This window comes from Leptonychotes weddellii, chromosome 11 (genome assembly GCF_054177405.1).
Source record: "Leptonychotes weddellii isolate Sample4059 chromosome 11, ASM5417740v2, whole genome shotgun sequence".
Classification (NCBI taxonomy): domain Eukaryota; kingdom Metazoa; phylum Chordata; class Mammalia; order Carnivora; family Phocidae; genus Leptonychotes; species Leptonychotes weddellii.
In genome coordinates, this window is record NC_138379.1 from 48915235 (window position 1) to 48938910 (window position 23676).

Consider the following 23676-nt stretch of genomic DNA (forward strand, 5'->3'; position numbering starts at 1 on the left):
AACTCAGCTTGAATGTCATTTGCTCATCAGGGCCTTCCCTGATAACCCAATATAAGCAGCTCCTCCCCTACCTCAGTTTCTGTACTATGTTTTCTCATTTTACTGACCCTTTAATGCTGTGAAATTTTCCACCTATTGACGCATTCACGGTCTGTCCCCACTGCTAGAGTGGAAGCCCCACCAGAGTAGGGACCATGTCTTGTTCACCCCTGTATGTCCTGCACCTGGATTCAGCATCATATACACGTAAGACACTAACGTATCTGCTGATGAAGTGAAGCAGCTGTGCTCAAGGGTGCAGGGGCTGTGGGAGCACAGAGAGAAGCCATGACTGCCATGGGGAGATAAGGAAGGCGCCAGGAAGAGGGGACATACGAGCTGCCTTGAAGGGTGAGTTGGTATTTTTTTTTTTTAATTAGAATAATGATTTAAATATCAGCTGGTACTACCTTTGCATTTTGCTTCTAACATCATGTTTGTGCCAGATGCTGTGTTGGTCACTTGATATATACATATAATTTTATCCAAACCTCTTTGCAGCTTGGCTAGGTGGGAATTATCCCTGTGTTAGTGGTGGGATGACCGAGGCCGAGGGAGGTTAAATAACCCGCCCGAGGCCCCACAGCACGGCCAGGGGGGTTGAGCTGGAATTGCTTCCGGTACTTTGGCTAGTTCTCCCTCCATGCCACCCAGGAAGGGCAGGAGAACTAGCCAGATTCTAAAGGTGCATAGCCCTCTTCCAGTCTATATATGTCATCCCACTTTCTCCCCACAATAGCCCAGTTAGGTGGGAAGTCATCCTAATCCTACAAGCGCAGCTCAGAGATGGGCAGAGACTAGACGAGGACTCAGGACTCCTGGACCCAGAGTTCGGCCTGCAACAGCTCCCTCACCAGCTGGGAGCTCACAGTGAAAGAAACCAGGCCTGGGTGTGGGCGCCACCCCGATGACACAAAGGGGGCCCTGAGGCCCTGAGGCCACTGGCTGCCGGGAGGTGGTGAGAGGTCTGTGCTCCCGCCTCACAGTGAAGGGTGGAGTCGCTGGTGTGGAGGGTGGCAGAGGGGGACAGGTCAAGGGTGGGCTGGGGCCGGACACCAGGTCAATGCCTCCAGTGGCCCATCCGGGTCCTGTGTGGAGCTTTCCAGTGGAGGCCACTGGAGGAAGGTCATGTAATTCCCACCATGCTGCTTGTTAAAGTCACCGAGAGAGGACTCTGCTGAATTGTGGGGGTCCTGGATGTAGGGCAAGGGTGGGGAGATGGGGAGCGCTGACTACGTGCCTGGCCCTGCTGTGGATGATCTCATTTATTCCACAGAGCTTCCCTAAGGGGTAGCTACTACTTATCCCACGTTACAGACGAGAAAACTGGCTCAGAGAGGTGAAGTGGCCAGCCCAAGGCCACCCAGCAGGTCAACGACAGAGCCTGGCCTCTGGAAACCCAAGTCTCCGGGCTGCGGAGGAGTGGTCGTGGGCAGGAGGCACGAGTGCCGCCCTTGACAGTCACCAGGGGGATTCCATGTGATCTTAACCCCAGCCCTGCGGCAGAGAGCTCATTATCCTGCACCTGTGGAAGAGGAAACGGACCCCAGTTGAGACCTTGAGAACAGGCCCTGGTCTGCCGGTGTCCTGCCGCATCCTAGACCCAGCACAACGCCTGGTGCAGAGGAAATGCCTAAGAGATGCTCACTCAGAGGATGTGGTCCAGTGGGTGCTCGGTGCTTGGCGGCCAAGGCATCGGAGCCTCACAGACCTGACCTGTGGCCCTGCATCCTGGCTTTTCCCTGGCACGATGGCCTCGGGATTCCGAGAGGATGAAGGCAGGAGCTAACGCCCTGGGGCCCAGCATCATGTCACCTCCATCACATTCTGTCAGTCAAAGCAAGTCGTGAGGCACGCCCAGATCCCAGGGGTGAGGAATAGACTCCATCTCTCGATGGCAGGAGCAGCAAAATAGCATGAGAGTGTTTTCAGTCTACCCGCCAGGGGCAGGCAGTTCTCCTCAGGCCCCAGTCCCCTTGTCTCCAGTCCCGCAACGGGAGATCGATGCTCACCTGCCTCAGGGGGCTAGTTCCGGAGTCAAGTCCGGAAGGAGGAAGCGTGCACATCCACAGCATCGCAAGACTTTCCTAATTTCCATCAGCACAAAATCTAGAAGACATAAGTGGGAACGTTTTCTGTGGGTGCTAGTCCATGGAGGGAGAAACATCATTTCATCGGCCTGAATTAATTAATTAATTAATTTTAAAGATTTTTATTTATTTTTTTGACACAGAGCGAGAGAGCACAAGCAGGGGGAACCACAGGCAGAGGGAGAGGGAGAAGCAGGCTCCCCGCTCAGCAGGGAGCCTGATGTGGGGCTCGATTCCAGGACCCCAGGGTCATGACCTGAGCTGAAGGCAGATGCTCAACCAACTGAACCACCCAGGCGTCCCCTGAATTTATTTATAATACAGGATACGTTTACCTGAGATCCTAGATTCAGTGTGCCAGTTGGAGCAACGAGGGGTGGTTTTCTTAGCTGGCTGACTGAACCCCAGATTCAATCGGGAACTGTGCTTCATTGATGTTGAAATGCCAGGAATTTCTTGCTTTAAATAGAGGAAGGAACCCAAAGACTAAGGGAGGGTGAGGTGGCTTTACCCCGTGTGACCCACTCACATACCCCCTAGCCAAGTTTCACACTCCTGACTTCCTCTTACAGAGCCTGTAGGAAACTTCCTTCAGCAAGACACTGGGAACGACATTAGTGAGGGGAGTGTCTTGGAAACATGATGTGCTACTTGTTCTCTGCAGGCTGGGGATGCTGGCAAGACATGCTGCCACAGAAATGGGCTCCATAATTTCAGTGGAAATGCTGGGGCCCCAGGAGAGCCGAGCATACACAGCAGCACTTGGCCTTCTGGAACATCAGACATCAGGCAGTGATCAGAAGGGTCTAACTCACAGATATCTTCAGCAGAGGTTAATTGTTCCAAGGCCAAATAGGACAAAAGGGACCAAACAGGCAGCCTCTAAGTCCTCCTTCATCTGTATAACAGAAGCAACAAAACAATAAACAAACAGACCCTTCCAGGTTGGCCTATGGAAGCCCCACTTGAGCCACTATGAGAGAGAGCCTCAGTTCTCCCCCGGCCCAAAGCCCCTTGAATGGAAGAGGGGCCAGTATGCTTGAGAGTGAACCCTTCGATGACACCCAGACACATACTGTAAATCTTTCCTGGGCCATTTGCCAGAGAGCTGTGCTCTGTGAAGGGAAAATACACAGACTTTTCAGGGATTAGCAGACCTTGAGTCTATGTAATGCTAATTTCTGAGGACACAGAGAACCACTGTGTAGGGGCTCAAGTGGATCAGGTGGTCATTGGAGTTTGGACCCAAGTCCAGGCATGCGGCACCCAGTCAGACTCTGGACTCGTCCTGGAATTATTTTCTTAGTTTCAGGGTGAACAATTGAAATTTATAGGCAGAATTCACACATGACTCTCCAGGCCTATGGAATAAGGGTCATTCTCGTAGAAAGGGACAAGTGGAAACCCCTGGAACGTCCCCTTCTTACCAACCAGGAGACTGAAACAATAGTTCAACTCCAGGAGAATCACAGAAATTCATGCCGCCATCAAAGACTTGAAAGTGGCAGGGGTGGTGTCTGTCACGTGTCCCTTAACTCGCTGGTGTGGCCTGTGCAGAAGGCACGGGGCTCAGAGAGTGACAGGGAGCTAGCAGGGGCTTGCTCAGATGATGATTCCAGTCGCAGTTGCTATTCCAGGTGTGTAGGTTTTGTTTGTTTGTTTGTTTGTTTGTTTTGGTGGAAGCAAACGTACATTTTTTTTGTCACTTGATGTGAAACTATGTATCTGAAACTAATCTTTTTCTCTTTCTCTATAGAGAACACCAGAAGCAGTTTTCTTTCTCTTGGCAGAGATAGCAACACAGATTTCTCATCTTGTTTTGAAACTTGTCGAGTTGCTGGTTCTCTGCTATGATTTAATCTTTGGGGATTTTGATTATCCTCCCAAATTACAGGACAGCATACTTGTCTGCTACATCGATTACAGAATGTTCCTAGGATTTGGAGAGTGGAAAGTAGCAGGTACTTTAGATGCATGGATAAGGTACAGATGTGCTGAGAATGGGAGATAAATCCCATAAGAACATGGAGGCCCGCCACCTGAGTGAAGTTTCTGGGTGTTCAGTGGTCACGATTACTAGTATTAGGATTCTCCGTAGAAACAGAATCAATAGAAGATACAGATATATGTGGTATGGTTATAGATATAAATGTATGTAGGTAGATATAGATATAAAGAGATTTATTATAAGGAATTGGCTCACACAATTATGGAGGCTGAGAAGACCTAAGATCTGCAGTTGGCAAGCTGGAGATCCAGGAGTCAATGATATGGTTCCAGTCCAAGTTCGAAGGCCTGAGAAGCAAGCGAGCTGATGGCGTAAGTTCTAGTCTGAAGGCAGGAGAAGACCAATGTCCCATCTCGAAGACAATCAGGCAGAGAGCAAATTCTCCTGTACTCGGCCTTTTGTTCTATTCTGGCCTTCAACAGATTAGATGAGGCCCACCCACACTGGGGAGGCAGTCTGCTTTGCTCAGTCCACAGAGTCAGTTGTTAATCTCATCCCTCACAGATACACTCAGAATAATGTGTGACCAAGTATCCTGGCATCCTATGGCCCAGTCAAGTCAACACATAAAATTAGCATCACATCCTGCAAAGGGAAAGAACTTGCTGTGCTTTCATCCCCTTAGTCGTAGTAAGAAAGTACACTTGCTGGGCTTCTGTGTATGGAGGAGGCAATCTATATTACATTTCGGGGTGCCGTCTGATGCATTTACTGAGTAGCCTGTAAGCAGCCTGCTTTGAGAGGGGCCCAGAGCAGGAGAAGGCTTTCGGGTGGTCCAGGCGGAAGGGCAGGCAGCTCTTCCAATAGCTTCAATGACCCCAGAGGGATTCAGGTGTCTGCAGCGGATGAGGGCGATGTTCGAAGCCTGACAGAAGAACCACAGTGGAGCACCCAGGATTTAGGAGCAAATTCAGGCTCTCCTTGGTGAGCAGTTTTTTTCTTTTTGAGGAAGAGCTCTTGGCTTGTTGCTGGGCCTAGCTGAGAATGGTCCCTGTGTGGGAGGCACCAGCAACTCTAAAGTATTTAACGACTGTCACCCGCAATCATCGATTTTCTCAGAATACTTGAGGTGTATGTGCTCAGTGATCGCTACTTGGGATGTCAGTGAGTCACGCGTCAGGGTGAAAACACACTCTGTTTCTCTCCTTCTTCCTCCCTCATTTCCTAGAATCAGCCTCCTGTTTCTTCCGCTCCAGAGATTCTGCAATTGCCAAGTTCACCAGTGATCTCTTTATGGCTAGTGCAATGGGTACTTTAAAAAAAAAATTATTTTGGAAACAGGGAAAATTTCAAGCATACACTAAAGTTGAGAAAATAGTATAATGAACTTCATCACAAAACTTCAACATGTATTGACATCCTACCCATTTTGTTCAGTGGACACTTCTTAATCCACATGGGAGGGAAGTACTCCTGGTCTCTGATCCTGTGGGCCTCTTCCTCCCTGATGCTTTCCCCGAGGCAACATTCTTTTCTAGTTCTTCTCTGACCTGTCGGCTGCTCAGCGGCAGGCTCCCCTCAGGGCCTCCTTCCTCTCCTGTCCCTTAAATGCTGGCGTTTCCCGAGGCTCTATCCTAGAGCCTCCACCTCTCACTTTCCACACTCTGCCTGGGTAAACACACCCTCTCTTGTGGCCTCACATGCCTTCCCAGGGCTGGTGAGACCCAAATTTCAATGAGGTCCCCATCTCTGCCTTCATTCCAGACCCCTATCCAAGGCTGAGACCACTATATCCAGAAGGCTCCTAGCCACCCCTCCCTGGCTGTCCCACAGGTGTCTCCCGCTCACATGTACCGAACTGAGTCCATCCTCCTGCCCCAACCTGCTGTTTCCTGGATATCCACTCAACACATTGGGTGTGTAAGAAAAAATGGAAGGTTTGGAATAAGCAAAGAAATCACTGCTGTAATAAAATAATGGACAGTAACAAGTGTTGACAAGAATGGAGAAATTGGAACCCTCATACATTGCTGGTGGGAGTGTGAGATGCCCCGCAAGAATCAGGTCTTGAGGATGTTAGCCCATTGAGGATGTTATAGTGTTCTGCTTGAGGAAAACGGATTAAAGTGTAGGTGCTTTGGGGGCATCTGGGAGGCCCAGTCGGTGAAGCGTCTGCCTTCAGCTCGGGTCATGGTCTCAGGGTCCTGGGATCGAGCCCTGCATCGGGCTCCCTGCTCAGGGGGGAGCCTGCTTCTCCCTCTCCCTCTGCCCCTCCCCGCCTTTTGTGTGTGTATAAGCTCACACGCACTCTCTCTCAAATAAATAAATAAAATCTGAAAAAAAAAAAAGTGTAGGTGCCTTGATGGATGAGGAGGTAGAGTGGCCTGACTTCAGAAGGGGGTGGGTGTGTGTAGAAAGGGCAGGGAGCTGGGGAGCTGAGGGATGGGCTACAGGGGTGCCCAGAGAAATGGCATAAACATCACTCAATCTGGGCAGGCTTTGGGAGCTCCCAGCCAAGCATGGTCTAGGGGCCTGGGGCCACCAGTGCCTGCCTGGCTGAGGCTGGAGGCAGCTGCCGTGGTAGCCTGTGTGTCTTCCTCTCAGGATGGCCTGAGCCTCCTGGGTCTGTGACTGGCCCCAGGGACAGGGGCAGGCTCCTGGTAAATGACTAAGAGTAGAGTTCCTGCCAACCCTGGCAGCAAGAGCAGGGGACTCCAACTAGATTTCATTTGATTTATCAGAATAAAGAAATGCACATTTCTCGTGCCCTGAGTGCCATGATGTAATTCACATACAGAATTACAAATCGTGATAATTACGAGGTATAAAGGGGATGGCCATAGAGAAAGAGGGCACATTCCCTATTTACTTAGCAGGTAGAGTGGACATGTCTTAGTGTTGGATTGGAAGTGGAGGGTTGGAAATTGGTGCAAAAAAACAAAAACAAAAACAAAACTAAACCCCAAAACAGAACAAAACCCTGAAGATTTCCGGGTTTCTGAGAACTGGGTCCCTCGGGGTCCATTCTCCTTCCCTTTTCGCTAGATGACCCGTCCTGGCCGGGACAAAGACTACCAATAGTATTGCTCCAGCACCACCAGGCCCCTGTCGCCTCCTGTGGATCCACACGCACTGTGTCCTCGTCCCCCACCGTGGGGTAAGGTGGCTCCGCTTCGCGGGCAGCCAGCAGGTGTTAAAGCCGGCAGGTCTTTATCACTTCGTGACAGGAGTAAAATCGCAGCCTGTCCCCGGATCAGCCACTAGGGGCTCCAGCGAGGCCTCTGCCCAGCTCCTAGAGGGCCTCCAAGACCGGCCTTGAGGTGGCACCCCCCCAAGGCGGGGTCCTTGCCCACGCGCCCCAGGTTTCCTTCTCCCACCCCCAGCAGCTCCCCCCCTCCCAGGGCCCCGAGGCCTGGCTGCAGGGGACATGCGGTCGGCTGCTGCCTGGGGCCGGGGCTCTTGGATTTCCCACCCCAGGGGCAGGTGGGATCCCTGGCTGGAATGTTCCAGACAGGTTCTCGGGCCCTTGGTCTGAGTCTGGGCCTCTCTGGACCCAAGTCTCAGATCCGGGCTCCGATGCAGGCCAACCTGGGTTTGGCCCTGGGCTGGAACGGGAGCCTCCCCTTGCAGAGCGCCCCCTAACCCTCCCCATCCCTCCTGGCCTCCTCAGCGGGCGCCCCAGACCCTTCGGGGGTGCACGGTGTTGGTGCCCACAGAGTGGCGGGCAGCGGGGTCCCTTCTCTGGATTCGCGGTGGCGGTGCAGCGGCGGGAGGGAGAAGGACAGATGGAGGTGCCAGGTGCTGGGGAGGGGCCGGGAAATGGCTGCAGCTGGGAAGACCAGGCCGGGAATGAAGTCCGCTTCTGAGAAGGGCCAGAGTCCAGTTCATTTCCTGCCTTTTCGGGCCCCAGCCCTGGCCCGGAGGCCTTAACCCTCACCTCCCTCCCTGGGCCCTCTTCCCATGCAATGGAGAGCCGGCCGGTGGGGCCTAGGCCGGCAGCTCAGCCCTGGGCGGGGGCTTTCAGTTGTCGGGGAGGGCTTTACAAGTGAGGAAATTGAGGTGGTTGGCGCTGGGCTGGAGCCGGGGTCGGCCTGCTCCCCAGCTGAAGCTGCTAAACCCAGCAGCGGCCACAGCCGGGTCCTCAAATGCACTCTCTCTCAGCCCTGGACACAGGGCATCACAGGCCTGGCAGCAAAGGCCCCTGGAGTCTTCTTACAGCTTTGGGCCAGCCTTCCCAGCTTCCTTTGTGCATTTCTCATCCTACCTTTTAAAAGTCTCCAGAGCTTTGGACTGGGCCCACTTCTCTTCCGTTGTGACCCTGTCACTGGGAGAGCTTAACCTCCCCCAAGTGGGGCTCACTCCCAGGCAGCTCTTCCTTCAGAGCTGGAGCCCTGGTAGCCTGTGGAGTCCTGGACGTCTGCCCCTGGATGTTCCGTGTCTCTGAGGTGGCCCCGTCATTGGCCTGGCCCGTGGGGGTGTGTGAGTTATGGGACTGGGTGTGTGGGTCAGAGGGAGAACGGAAAGGAGGAAGGTTTCCACGCACAACACTTCTTTCACCTCAGTGTGGCCTTTCTGGTCTGCAGGGCCCCGACTCTGAGAACTCGTATGGCAGCAAGCTCTTACGTGGGCCGGGAAGAATCGTGTGTGTGTGTGTGTGTGTGTGTGTGTGTACACGTACAGAGGTTTCTGGGAGCAGAAAACCCTGGTGCTGTTGGGAGCGGGCTGAGGAGGCCAGCCTGTGGCCAGTTGCTCAAAAAATGGACTATTTGGAAGTCATCAGTACTTCCTGTGATGGTTTCTCTGTTAACAACCCAGCTGAGCTACTTTAAAAAGAGACCTTTAAAAGGGTTTAGTGTTCATAATGGGTCTTAAAGGCCCTAAGGGGGTTGGAGTGCTCCTTGGGAGTTGGCTTTAGTGGGGGCAACAGGTAGAGCTCCCCCGATGCCCCCAGGCCCCTGAGGACTCTGAGATTATCGTGGCCCATACAGTGGTGTCTTCATAGGACCCATCTCTGACCAAGTAGAGCTTTGGCCCTGGTGGCACCCCGGTGTTCTTCCCCAGCCTGCCTCCCTCTCTCAGGCCCTCGGATTCTGAGAACTGGTCACTTCTGCCTGGTCCCAGTTTTATGCCACACCCCTTGGTCAGCTGTCATGCAATCTGGTTTCTTTCATTCAAGGACTCCCGGGAGGGCTTACCCCAGCCCTTGTACCCACACCCCATGATACCCCAGGCTGTCTGTACTCCATGGCCACTGTCTCCGAGAAGCCTTCCTGGGTGCCCCCACCAAGTATTCTCTCTTCACTGTTGTCTCATAGCCACGCCTCTAGCTGTGTCCTCGGGCCTCATCCCACACCACCTTTTATTCTCATGAGACCGAGACTTCTTTACCACTGTGACTTCAATGCCCAACACTGAATGAGACAAAGTGGGTGCTAAGGAAAAGTCTGTTGCGGGTATAAATGAATGAGGAACCTCAGGATTGTTTTAGAAGCCTTGGCTGGGCTGTCCCGGATATTGAATGGGGATTAGCAGATGTGAGGTTCTACCTTCACGAGTGTCCTGGGACTCTCTGATCAGAGGCCTGGTTTTCTCAAGAAGCATGACCTCTGGGGGCGCCTGGGTGGCTCAGTCGGTTAAGTGTCTGCCTTTGGCTCAGGTCATGATCCCAGGGTCCTGGAATCGAGCCTCACGTTGGGCTCCCCTCTCAGTGGGGAGTCTGCTTCTCCCTCTCCCCCTGCCCCTGCTCGTGCTCTCTCTCTCTCTCAAATAAAGAAATAAAATCTTAAAAAAACAAAAAAAAGAAGCATGACCTCTGGATGAGGTCTGAGCCCTTGGCTAACAACTGTCACCCAGAATTACCCTGGGCCAGCTGGGTCCCTGTTCCTCTTTCCTCTTTGGGCTCTACTCTGACCAATCCAGCCTGCTGCGGTCTGGTATCTGTTCCTCGGCTTTCATGGGACCCAACCTGTGAAATGATAGAAAATATTGGTCTCTGTCCCTGGTTCCTGGCACAGAGCTCCTAAAACTCTTGGAACTTCCTAGGTGATAAGACTGTCTTTTGTTGTAATGAGGAAGCCCATGGTAGTCTCCTGAATAGCTTCAGGATGGGTGCTGGACACTAGAAAGACCAAACCATGAAACTTTCAGCCCCACCCCTATCCTCTGGGAAGGGGAGAGGGGCTGGATATTGAGTTAATAATGGATCATGCCTACAAAATGAAGCCTCCATAAAACCCCCTGAAGTATGGGGTTTGAAGAGCTTCTGGGTTGCTGGAGGTACTGAGAGGGTGGCATGCCTGGTGAGGGCATAGAAGCTTCATGCTCCTTCCCCCATGCTGTACCCCACACATCTCTTCCATCTGGATGTTCATCAGTATCCTTTATCCTTTAATGATAAACCAGTAAACCTAAGTAAGTGTTACCCTGAGTTCTATGAGACATACTAGCAAATTACTGAACCCAGGTGGGGGTTGTGGAAATCCCAGTTTACAGCCCACAGTCGGAAGTATAAGTAACAACCTGGGACTTGCCATTGGCATCTGAAATGTGGGTGTGGGGCCAGAGTTGTGCAACTGAGCCCTAAACACCTGTGGGGCCCGGAGCTATCTCCGGGTAGATAGTGTCAGAAGTGAGTCGAATGGCAGGACCCCCAGCTGGTGTCGGATAATTGTTCCATGTGTGATGTCAGAAGTGAAGTGCTGTGGGAGTGTGAGAGTGAAGGAGAAACACAGGTTCGTCCTTCCCCATATCCTCATTATGGGGTCCCGTCCCCAATCTCCTAGCCTCTCCCACCCCCTCCCATCTTACACTGTCTGCTCGCAGGAGCTGGGGATTTCTGTCTTGTCTGGCTCAGATGGATGAATGCAGAGTCCTGCATGCCCAATTTTAAATGTGCACGGTGTACGTGAGTGCACGTGTGCACACACACACACACACACACACACTCAAGTAGGACCAGAGAGAAACACTGCTGAGCCAGAGGGACCAGTTTTATTAGATTCCAGCAAGATTATACAGTACGTGTTTCATGCAGATTAAATATGTGTCTTCACCACCCCTGGGAGGGAGCACTTCCACGGTCAGCTCCTTCCTTGGCATGTCAAGGGGTGAGTGTCACGGGGAACTCTCAATATATTCCGCATGGGGGACAGTTGGGATCATGACTGGGGGTAGAGGTGAGACAGTGGGAAGCTGGGGGCCCCTGGGACCTTGAGTCTTCAGAGGCTCGGGGACCACAGGACCTTGGTCTTTTGCTGGTGGTGACACCAGGAGGTCTTGATCTTTCAGAGGCACCGAAATTATAGGAACTTGATTCTTCACAGGCTCAGGGACCACAGGATCTTGATTCTTTGGAGGCTCTGGGACCACGGGGCCTTGATCCTTGAATAGTGCCGGGACCACAGGACCTTGATTCTTTACATGTGCTGCAACCACAGAATCGTGATCTTCCAGAAGTTCTGGGACTGCTCCACCTTGATCCTTGACTGGCTCCGGAACCACTAAACCTTGACTCTTTACAGGCTCAAAGAACACAGGACCTTCCTTCTTTACAGGTGCTATGACTGCAGCGCTTTGATCCTTCAGAAGCTCTGAAACCACAGGACCTTGATCCTTGACAGGTGCCGGGACCATGGGACCTTTGTCCACAGGCTCAGGGACCACGGGGCTTTGATCCTTGACAGGTGCCGGGACCATGGGACCTTTGTCCACAGGCTCAGGGACCACGGGGCTTTGATCCTTGACAGGTGCCGGGACCATGGGACCTTTGTCCACAGGCTCAGGGACCACAGGGCTTTGATCCTTGACAGGTGCCGGGACCATGGGACCTTTGTCCACAGGCTCAGGGACCACGGGGCTTTGATCCTTGACAGGTGCCAGGACCATGGGACCTTGCTCCTTCGAAGGCTCTGGTACCATGAAACCTTGATCCTTAACTGTTGCTGGAACCATAGGACTTTGATTCTTTGGAGGCACGGGGACGAAGGAACCTTGGTCCTTTACTGGTGCTGAGATCACAGAACCTTCGTTCTTTAAAGGCTCAGGGGCCACGTGATCTTGATCCTTAACTGGTATGGGGACCATGGGACCTGGATCCTTCAGAGGCCCTGAGACCTCAGGAGCTAGACCCTTCAGAGGCTCTGGAGCCATGGGGCCTTGATCCTTTGGACGCTCTTGGATCACAGGACCTTGATCTTTCAGAGGCCCTGGGCCCACGGGACTTTGATCCTTGTCTGGTTCTGTGGCTATAGGACCTCGATTCTTACGTGAATCACTGGCGAGTTCAACCTGGCTCCTGCAGAAGAGAGAGAGGTAGTCAGTGTGAGGGCCCGAGCTCAGGCCAAGGAGTGGGCAGAGCACAGATTGCCTGAGAAGTCTTGGCCTAGTGGAGCCTGGGCAGGGCAGCTCTGGCTGGAGAGCCGAGCGGAGAATCTGATTTCCATGTTCTTAGTGCAGAATGGGGGGTGGGGGGAGGGGCAGGCTCAGGAATCATTCAATGTGCTTGCCAATTGATTATAACCTGCGCGTGGCAGAGAGGGTGGCACCCAGGTGACAAGGCGGTACCGGAGCAGGACCCAGAGTCCTCCTGTGGGTATCACAGAAGCCTGGCCACCCCACACTCCACCTAGGCTGCTCCTCCTGCCTCTGTGGTAGCTGGGACCGTCCTGCAAGCCCGTCCTAGCTGTCTGCTCAGATGGTCCCCCACGCCAGCGCGCTGGCCTCCTTCCTGGGGCCTTCCGAGGCTCCTTCCGCTCCCCAGATCCCTTGTTAAGGGCCGACTGTGGAGAGGGACAAGAAAGAGGGCAGGGGAATGTCCCTCCGACCGCTGTCCCTGCAAGGGGAGAAGTGTTTTATCATGAACATTATTTAGGATCGCCTACACAAGGTGACAGTAAAAAGCAGACCGGCTTTCCATTGGTTTTATCACTGCATTTAAATTCTCTGTCTACAATGCGCCACATTGTTGCCCATGCCACCGCCATCGTCCCCACCTTGGGCAGGTGACTGGCTGGGGCTCCCCATTCTGGCAGTGAAGAGACCCTGCTCCCCTCGCTCTGTCCCCGCTTCTGGCTCCCCCTACCGTCCCTGGGCCTTTGCCCTCCCTCCAAGGCCCTGGGGCTGATTTCCCTGCGGCCGAGTCCAAGCCTCTCACCAGGATTCCCTGCGGACCCCGCGTCACCCCTTGGCCCGTCCACCTGGTGGAGAGCAGGTAACATCGCTGACAACCAAGGGCGAACCCTGCCGCGCTCAGAGCCCGCCAGTCTAGCTTAGAATGCACACTTGTTCCTTGCGGGCCAGGCTGAAATTTGCCACCCCAGAGCAGCCACTCAGCCAGTGTCAGAGACCCTCGCACACTTCCAGCACATTCCACTTTCCAAATCACTTCTCAGAGCTCATCTCAGCAACCCAGGAACCCCATGAAGCTGCATGGATGTTATTACCCTTACTTGTCAGATGACGAAACTGAGGTCCCGAGAGAGCAAGTGATGTGGAAAGTGAGGGACCTGCATGGACTCTAGAGTCTGGGTCTTTCCGCTCCCGGGGACTGTGCTCTGTCCCCTGTAGCGCCTGGCACACAGTCGCTGCTCAGTACAGGGTAGCTGTTATTACTCTTTTATACTTCGTGGCCAATCAAGTCTTTATGCTTAAGACCGCTTCGGCATTTTAACAGTTCCTATTAGCTAGGCGCCTGGATGGCTCAGTCGTTAAGCGTCTGCCTTCGGCTCAGGTCATGATCCCGGGGTCCTGGGATCGAGACCCGCATCGGACTCCCTGCTCCACGGGAAGCCTGCTTCTCCCTCTCCCACTCCCCCTGCTTGTGTTCCCTCTCTCGCTGTGTCTCTCTCTGTCAAATAAATAAAATCTTAAAACAAAACAAAACAAAAAAGTTCCTATTAGCTTTTAGGACTATGTCTTTCTTGCCTGCTTATTAAAGCTGGTCCAATAAGACCCCTACTTGCTCACACTTTCATAGCTCCTTATGTTTTCCTCTCTCTGGGCCTCAAGTTTGTCATCTATATCATTGGATATAATGATATTTACTCAGGAATGTATGATTAGAGATCATTAGCACCTTGTCCCAGGATATTACTATGCAATATTACCATTATTTTTCTATTGACTTAGAAGTAAAGTTACACATATTCGGACTATTTTTATTCTGACATGTCATCCCGATCCAGAAGCTTCCCACTGTGTTTAGCACCTTGAGCTACCTGGGGACCTGCATCTCTCAGCAGAGGACACAGTGCCATAAGCAAACTCTCCGTCAGTCCCTCTGGATGGCTCTGAGCATCACAGTGGACAGACGGGGGCCAGGTTGGCTCCCTGGCTCAGCATGACACAGAGCCAGATGGACACAGCTGGCTGCCATCAGTGGGACCTTAGCGTTGGCAGAGCTAGGCAAGGCCTCAAGAAGTACGCAGAATCCAAGGATGGCATTAAAATACGTCTAATACTTGGTGGCTGGCCGAAGAGGAAATAAAAACTGCCCGCTTCAGAATAGAATCAAGCAGGAATTCGAATAGATGAATCCTATCAGGTAGTGAACATCCTGAAGGGGTGACAGAGCTGAGGTAGGAAACACAAAAGGGGGCAGAGCTTAACTTGATCTTGGGAGCTTGCACTGCAAGACCTACCTCACTGGCAGGACATGGACTCGGCGTCCCTGCCTGGCATGGAGATGAAACAGGGGAGAGCCCCACGGCGTGGGCAAAATGCACTTCCCTGGATGTTTGAGGCCTTAGCTCCCATGCCTTGCCCCATATTTCCGTTGAATGAGCCTCTCAACCACCTGTGAGCTAACTAACCCCAAATTTGCTTGGATGAATAACCCTCGATCGCTTTCGTTAGTGAACCTGTTTCCTTAGTAAGTGTCCTTCCTTACTCATGGGAAGGTTTAGAATGAAGACTGGAAATGATAAAATCAAGTCTACAATATTACCCTTTTTTGGTATTAAGTTAAGGAAATGTCTGTGTAGATTTATTTTGAAAATATTTGTGATGTTTAAAATAATTTGGCGTATTAGGATATCTAACAGATGAGCTTTGTGATTCCAATATAAAATGTATAATGGAATAATTAGATTTGTGATTTTAAGTTGAAAGATATAGGACAATTTTATAAATTTTGAAAACAACGATGGAACTTTTATGGTAACCCAATAATTATATTTTTAAGCTCAGTTTATTTTAAATTATTTATAATTTAATTTAAATTATTTAGGGGAACTGAATTAATTAGGTTACAAAATCCTCCTTACAAGACATTGTTGAACTTTCCTAGATTTTTGAAGTGTTACTTTTTTTTTTTTTAATTTATTTATTTGACAGAGAGATAGCGAGAGCAGGAACACAAGCAGGGGCAGTGGGAGAGGGAGAAGCAGGCTTCCTGCCGAGCAGGGAGCCCGATGTGGGACTCGATCCCAGGACCCTGGGATCATGACCTGAGCCGAAGGCAGACGCTTAACGACTGAGCCACCCAGGCGCCCCTGAAGTGTTACTTTTATAAATTAAGCATTCATTTTTAAAACCAAAGCAGCTTTGGGGCGCCTCGCTACCTCAGTCGGTGGAGTGTGCGACTCTCCATCTCAGGGTTGTGAGTTCGAGCCCCACACTGGGTGTAGAGATTACTTAAAATAAAATCTTTAAAAAAATAATTAAAAAAACAAAAACAAAAACAAAAGCAGCCTCAGCTGGTTTTCCTATGAACAGAACCACCCTCGAGGGCAACTCGAAACTCACACTGACCCTGACTGGCCATCACTTGGTTCCACGGTGCCCTGCCAGTGTCCCCATCTGTAAAAATGCCCCTCCATTCCCGGGAAGGCAGGCAGAAGCCGGACGCACAGTGCCTTCTGTGTGAGTCAGACGAAGCCGAGCCCTCTGGGTGGAAGCCGGTTGGCGAGTGGAGACGGGCTGCCTTCAGCTCCGCTCAGCCCACGGGCCAGCTGTCCTTGGGCACGGCCTACCTGCACAACCACATCTGCAGCCCCGAGCCAGCTGCAGACCTTCTCGGACCAGCACATATCACAGGAGCCTCAGCCTCCCAGCCTGCGAACCCTCTCGTAAACGAGAATAACCTGTTGAGTTTATCTTGGCTTCTGTGCTGCGTATCGCCTGCAAGATCGCGGGCAATTACTCAACCATGATAGACCTCAGTTTCCCCGCATATAAAATGGGGAGAACAATACAAAATTCAGGAACCGTAACAACAGAGGATCAGATGATCCTGTTGGGCAGGGATGTGAAATCACAATTCTTGACATTTGTAGAGTGCATCAGACGGTGACGTCCGTTCCCATTAAGTGCAGTAACAGCTTCTCACAGATGCTCACATACACCTTACGGCAACCCACCGGACCCTCATGGCAGCCCCGGATGAAGGCAGGGAGAGCGGCAGCGAGCGCTGCACACTCACCCTCCGTGCGTTGCCCTCTGGCCAGCCCGTGCTGTTTTGTGCACCCCCAGTGCTTTGTTGCTTTGTTCCTGCTGCCTGGACTGCCCCCTTTCACCCGCTTTGCCCTGTCTGTCCTTGGCGGATCCGCCTGCTCAGGCCCCGAATGAGGGTCCTGGTGGCATCTCCCCGAATGAGCTTTCCCTTGCTGTACCACCGTACAGTCTCTCCCACGCTCACACGTGCCCCCATTAATGTCAGTTCCGCCCCCCGCCCGGCACCCCTTCGATCGTGAGCTCATCCTCCCGGCCTGCAGCCCCAGGGCCCAGCACAGTGCCGGCAACAAAGAAGATCAAATGGAAAGATTTACAAATTATTATTGCTGAGACCTGCTTTATCATCTAACCCATGGTCCCAGCCAGAACCCCAGATTCATCCCTGATGTCTCCCTCTTCCTTAAAACCTTCATCCAACCCATCAGGAACCACCTGTTCTAGCTCCTAACATTTCTCTCTTCAGTATTCCCACGTCCTTCCCTCCTTCCCTGCCCCCCACCACCCCGTGCCACCATCTCTGTGGACCATTGTCACAGCCCCCTAACTGGTAGCCTCACCTCCTCCTCCAATCCATTCTTCAAACAGAAATCAGAATACCTTTCCAAAAAGCAACCCCCTTCCCTGCTTACAACTCTTCATGGCTTCTTGCACTCAGAATAAAGAGTAAAGCCTGTCACATGGCCCAACCTAGCTGACAAGCCTGCTCCCGCTGCCTTCCCGGCTCTCTGTCCCCTCCAGCCTCCCAGGACTTCGCTCTGCTCCTCAGTATGCCCTGCTCCTTTCCATTTCTGGCTTTGCACGTGCTCTTGTCTCCTTCCGGAACATTCTCTTGCTCCCTCTTGCCCTGGTTAATGTGACTCATCTTCCATCTCTCAGCTCACTGGAGCACTTTCCCAGGGAAGCCTTCCCTGACCCCACCCATGTGACCAGGTCGCCTGCTGCAGGCTCTCCTAGTCCTTGGCCCTCCCCCACCCCTTAACACAGCTCATGACTTGCATTCTTCTGGATTAATGTTTCCCCTACTGGATTGAAGCATTCAGAGGGCAGGACCAGGCTGCCTTTGCCTATCACTGTATTGTCTGTACCTAAAATAAAGGAAAGGACCCAACTAAATACTTGTCGAATGAATGAATAGATGAGAGCCTTCCTGTGCCAGGCTCTGTCCTATTTGCAAAATTTAATGTTCCAAGGTTACATGAGACATCCTAAGTCTTAGGAACTTAATTTTCTGCCCTTCTTCCTGTTACCATGGAGACAGGCAATGCCTCCTGGGTACACACACACTATGCTTTATCAGAGTCTGGAAGCAGGATTATGGAGCCCTGCCCAAGACTATCTGGAAAAAGGGCTTCCTTCCCTCCTGCTGGTTCCTGCTCTTGCACACAATTCTAATTCCATCATCCACCCATGTGGTTTTCTTTTTTTTTTCCTCCCTAGACTGTCTCCTGCTGCACCATCAAAGCAGCCCAGAGCTGGGGCGGTGCTCATGTAGGAGGGCCCTGTCCATGAATCCCCTGCCTCCACAGCTTGGAAAAGCCCTGGGGAAGAAAGAAACTCCTATTTCCTGAGCAGGAACCATGTGCCAGGCTTGGGGCCAGGTGCTTTAACATAGATCATTTCTTGGAATGTAAAGAGCAGCCTGCTGGGGGAGAAAGTGCACGGGCTGGGCTAGGGGCCACAGGAGCTGGGTTTGAACGCAGGCCTTTCTAGCCCATGGGAATGTCATCATGGGCATGCCAGTCTCTATACCTCAGCATCCATAATCTATACGATGGGGATTACAGTGCTCACCTTTAAGGGAGGATTAGTATACGTGAACACACGTGACATGATCCCTGGAATATGGGTGATGTTTAGTAGATGTTAGTTCCAAAGAGGGACTGAGTGATCTAGTCCAATTGTGTTACTCTGCAGATGGGAAAGTGGCCCAGAGTGGGCAAGTGACTCTCCCATAGCCACACAGCCCATGGATAGCAGGTCCAGGACTAAAACACAGGCCTCTCGACATCTTAGTGAATGGGGTGGGAGGGGATGGAGCAAACTCACTGGAAGCAAAGACGCACAGGCTGTCTGCACCTCAGGGCCTCTGGCAGAAGGTTGGGGAGACAGTGGACGGGGCAGTTTGACGGCTTTGCTCTCCTCCTGTCTGCCCGCATGGGCCTCACGTGGGAGCTTTTCCTGGACATAAACAAAGCTTCCAAGGAAGCTTGTATAGGAAATGCAGCTACTAGAGGGGGAGGGCCAAGAAACCATCTCTGAAAGCTCATTATTCTTATGAAGAATCTGCAGGAGACAAGGCATTCTCAAAATGAGAGCTCCCGCGCCTGCCTCTCTCCCGCCCAGACTCCAGGCAGCCTCTGTCTTAGCAAGGACTGTGGTGTTCGGTGGTGACCTGCCTCTCCTGCTGTGGCCCATGGACTGTTTCGTTCATCTTCGCATCGCCAGTATCTGCAGTCGGACTCATAGTAGCACCTGCAGAGATTTGTGTAACGAATTGCTGGTATGTAGCTTTTCCCCTTTATTCTATTTTTTTTTCTCTTTTATCCATTCATTGGACAAAGTCGGCTGAGGCCCCGTACTCTGGGCTTGGCCCTGTGCTGGGGGCACAGGAGTGAATGACACCGGGGCCCGTACGGAGCCCCCCGTGCGGAGCCAGGGACAGACCCGTAAGCACACGGTGCACACTCTAAAGCCGGCACCCCCACCCGGCCCGGCCCAAAGCCTTCACCGGCCTGTGGCTTTTCAACCAGAGAGGCCCAAAGGCCCCTTTGCTAGGGAAGTCCTCCCTCCCTGCTCTATGAAAGCACAACTCCTCACGAGCCAAATCAAAGGTGTCCAGGGCTGGAAGGACAGACCCGAGTCATCATCTGCCCGTCTCCCTGCCAGCTGGCCCCTCCACTGCCTACCCCTTGGGGGCCTAGTGTTTAGACCCCGAGCAGAACCCTGCTTCTGTGGGCTCCGCTCCCTCCCGTTCCTGCCCCGGGCCGGGTCCCCTTCCGAGGAGGCCATGCTGCCTGCTCCCGGACGGCCTTTTGGATATCTGGAGGGAGAAGCAGCTGTGTCCTTCTTCCTGGAGTCTCTAGGCAGTAGACACCTGACAACCGCTCAGATGTTTGGTTTCCACATCTAGGTGGGCTCCCCATCCCTTGGAAAGCGTGACCCCCAGAGCTGACAGTGATATTGCAGGCGTGGCTTCCAAGCAGGACGAGTGCCTCTGCCCTGGGGTCCGTAGCTCCGTCCCCAGAGCTCCGGGCCGTGTCAGCTTCCTCTCAGCCACGTCAGCGCTGCTGCCCGGCACCCCTCCCCAGCTGAGCCCCTCGCCTCCCCAGCAAGCAGAGATTCAGTTCCAGAGCCACCTCCTCAGTGAAGCCCTCCACCTCCAGGGGCCAGCCCTCCTTCTCCTGTGTTCCCACAGAGCCGTCGCCGCTCAAAGCAGCCCAACTGCTCTGTAGCTGTCTCTCCAGACTGGTGGGGGGGCGGGGGGGACGGTGGTCCGCTTCACCTCTCCCTCCCTCCCTCCCTCCTCCCCTCCCCCTTCCTTCCATGAACATTTAGTAAATGCCTACTATGTGCTGACCACTGAATTGAGTGGAGAAGCATAGACTCTGGCTGGGCACAGCGTAGGAGTGAGACGTTGTAAACATAACTCACACAAGACCAAATTCTAGCAGCCACGGTTACCTGACACACAAATCCTGTCCAATTTTAACTGTGTTCGCACCTTTTTGTCCTTCTCTTGATGGTTTTCTAGCAGGGCTTGACATACAATGTGGCACATGGTATTCTCACAGCAGCCCTGTGGGCCAGGCAGGGGGGACGTGTGCCGGGGTGTCACCCGCACCCCCCATTTTCCAGCTGTGGGTGGAAATGAGGCTCAGAAAGGGGAAGTGAGTTGCATAAGGTCACAGAGTGAGTTTGTGGCGATGTCAGGACTTTAACCAAGGAGCACAGACTTCAGGCAAGCTCTTTCCTCTCTACAACAATATCCCTGAGGGATGGGACTTCAACTGGAGAGATTCCAAATTCCTCCGCAGAGGTCTGAACGGGGTCTGGCCTGACATGACCCTGACCGGCTCCGCCTGGTGCAGAAGACTGGAGCTGCTGACCTCTGCAGGTCCCCAGCTCTAAGCTCCCAACTGCATGTCCTGAGAGACTTGCCCCTCTGGGGGCCAGGGCCCCAGCAACCAGTCCCCCTTCGCCTTGGCCCTGCCTGCATCCACTACACGACGACTCCCCCAGGCTTACCACCCGGTATTCAGCAGAGCCTGTAAAGAAGATAGTCCCGGACAGTCTGAGAGCATCCTGGCCTGAGAGCGCCCATCTACGCGCATACCTGTAAGCCCTCTACAGCTGCCCATCAGTCCACCAGCCTAGAGCCCCCCAGAGTCCACCCAGATGTGGCACATCAATACAGGGGGAACAGCTAGGACCACAGCTAGGAAAAATGCTGCCACCACAAGGCTTCATTCTGGGTGGGGGCGGGGGCTGCCGGGCAGAAGGTGGGCAGAGGTAGCAACTGTGCAGATCAAACAGCATCTGGGACCTTCCTATGACTCATTTCCCATAGAGGAGGAGAGTGCCTAGAGTCCTTGAAGGATCTGGAGCAGGGACAGGACAGGATGAAGAGGCCGCTATTTTAGGAGGAGGCACAGCTTCACAACCGAAATCCATGCTGGACAAAGAGTGAGTTTTAAGTAACCCAAACTTGGCTTTGAATCCCGGCCTGCCCCTTACAAGTTGTGTGACTTTGCCATTTAATCACTAAGTCTTGATTTCTTTATCTATAAAGATCTCCAAACTCTCTAGCCTTATGTGAGGATTCAGTGAGGACAAGGGCGTGAAGGCCAGATAAACGTCCTTCCCCTTCCCCGAGGCTGTGCCAACTCTGCATTTTACCAGCATGGAATCACAGACCCCGGGCCAGATTCCTGGTTCAGATTCCCCGCCAACCACTACAGGCTCCCTGCGGCAGATGCGTTCTTGTGAAGCGCAGGGAGATGGTTGCCCAGGGCGCTCGATGACAACGTTTTTTGTCCTGTGTTGTTGCTATTAAAATAGCTTTTCTAGATATAACCTGCTAAGAAAAACTAAATAGACTCCCCACTGTATAATAAGAATTTCAAAACGCATCACTGGTTGTTTTAACACCAAGAAGGCAAAGGCAAAGACAGCATGGACCGTCTCAATGGGCTGCCAAGAAGCTGATAATCCTGCTAATGACCCTTCTTAAAATGGGAAGTGCTGAACTAAGGCAACCAGACAATAACAGGCTCAGTTCTGGTCTAGCTCTGTGCTCCCGGGAACTTGCAGATCAATTTTTGTCCTTTCTTCCCACTCCATCTAAAGCAAAGGATGGGATCTTGAGCAATTAATCAAAATTGGTGTGTCCAGAGCGGCTCAATTAAAACGAATGTGTAATTGCGGAAATGGAATCCGAACCCGGTGATTACAGGGTGTGCCCAAAGAGGAGGGGCCGGGGAAGGGCTGGGGGAGGGAGGGCAGCAAGACCCAGCACTAGGTGGACTCTAGCTCAGGCTGTTGTGTGACAGAGGGAGTGGATTTACCACATGTGGCTCCAGCCACCACACCGTTGGGACCCAGGGTGGTCAGCGGGGGTCAAGAAAACCATCCATGAAATGAACTATTGACAAAACCATCCATGAAATGAACTATTGTCAACTTTGCAGTTGACAGTGGGCTTTCACATGCACCCTCATTGGGTCCTCATAACAGACAGTCCTGCAGATCAGAAGCAGGTATCGCCAACTGTGAGAACTCTTACCACCTGCTATCCTAAACTCTGGAAGCAAAAGATTCAAATAATACTATGTCCCTTGCTAACCGAACTCCTACTTTCTGGATTTGGGAACCAAACAGATTTGGAGAGGGATAGATACTTGTATTACTGTTATCTCTTTGGGGCTTAAAGAGATTAAGAGACTCAGCCAAGGTCACACAGCTAGTAAAGAGTAGATCTTGGATTTAAAACCAGGCCTGGCGGCTCTAATTCCCAGTCCTTCTTCCTAAGAGACCTCCGCATGGGGATGCCTCTCTGCCGTCATGAAGTTAGGAGATCTGCATTGGGCAGGGGGCGGGATTCGCTGACCTGTTAAGATTACCCTGTAACCAAGAGTCTATGATTTTTGGAAGTCAGGCCTGCTTAGAAAAAAGTGGCTACATAAAGAACAGGGGCAGGCTGGCCATTGTAAAACCAGCCATCAACTGCCCTGTGATCTGTGCCGTGACCTCTCTTGAAACCACCCCTTTCGTGCGAGCAGAGACAATTATTAAGCAGAATAAAGCCTTGCGGTGGCGCCGTGGTGGATATGGAGGCAGATGGTGAATATCATCATTCATTCGTTCACTCATTATTCATTCAACAAACAAGTTTGAAGACATTCTCTGAGGGAGGCATTGGGCCAGCAGCTAGGGCTACAAAGGTGAACAGAAGGAGCCAGTCCTGACCCCTGGGGGAGCACAGTCTAGTGGGGAGACACACACACACGAGCATGTGGTACAGTGTATGTGGTGAGTTCTGTGATGAAGACACACACGGGGAGCATCTTACCCAGCCTGGGAGGTGCGGGAAAGGCTTCCTGGAGCTGTCCCCTGAGCGGAGTCTCGAAGGATGAGTTAGCCAGGTGGAGAAGCAGGAGAAGGGCAATCGGAGCAGGTGGGGCGGCGTGGGGAAAGGCATGGAGGTGAGAAGCAGCATGGTGCACTGGGGGGCCGATAAGCTTCTGTGGGCCACAAGGAGCCCACGGATGGTTGAAGGCAGGGGATGACATGGTCAGAATTGCATGTTCTAAAGATCTCTCTGGCAGCTTAAATCAGCAGCAGTGGCAGGAATTTATTTACCTCAACATCTGAGGCTCCCTTGGCCCTGGATAAGATGTCTGGGTTGACAATGTCAAGTTAACAAGCAGTTGGGGACCATTTATATGAGGACAAGGGACAGAGAGTTAAGCTCAGTTCTACTGTTTGAAATAAAAAGCACAAAATGGTGGTCTCTGATCCAGTGCCTCAGGAAATGGACACCCGTTTTATCTTGGTATCTCCAGTACCAAGTACATTTCTTATGAATGAAAAATTTGTTGGACCATTCTGTGTTCAATAACCATGCATTTTAGTTACCCAGGCAGTTAATTT

At 52.3% G+C, this 23676-nt stretch overlaps 1 protein-coding gene across 1 annotated transcript in view; it reads right to left on the minus strand.

Moving 5' to 3' along the window:
• Positions 1 to 11048: 11048 nt before the first annotated feature.
• MAP6 (microtubule associated protein 6) overlaps positions 11049 to 23676 on the minus strand; it is a 75497-nt gene continuing 62869 nt past the window's right edge. Inside the window, exon 4 of the mRNA XM_081798858.1 lies at positions 11049 to 12370. Coding sequence (XP_081654984.1) covers positions 11191 to 12370 — 1180 coding nt within the window. The 3' untranslated portion in view covers positions 11049 to 11190. The remainder of the gene's footprint in view (positions 12371 to 23676) is intronic.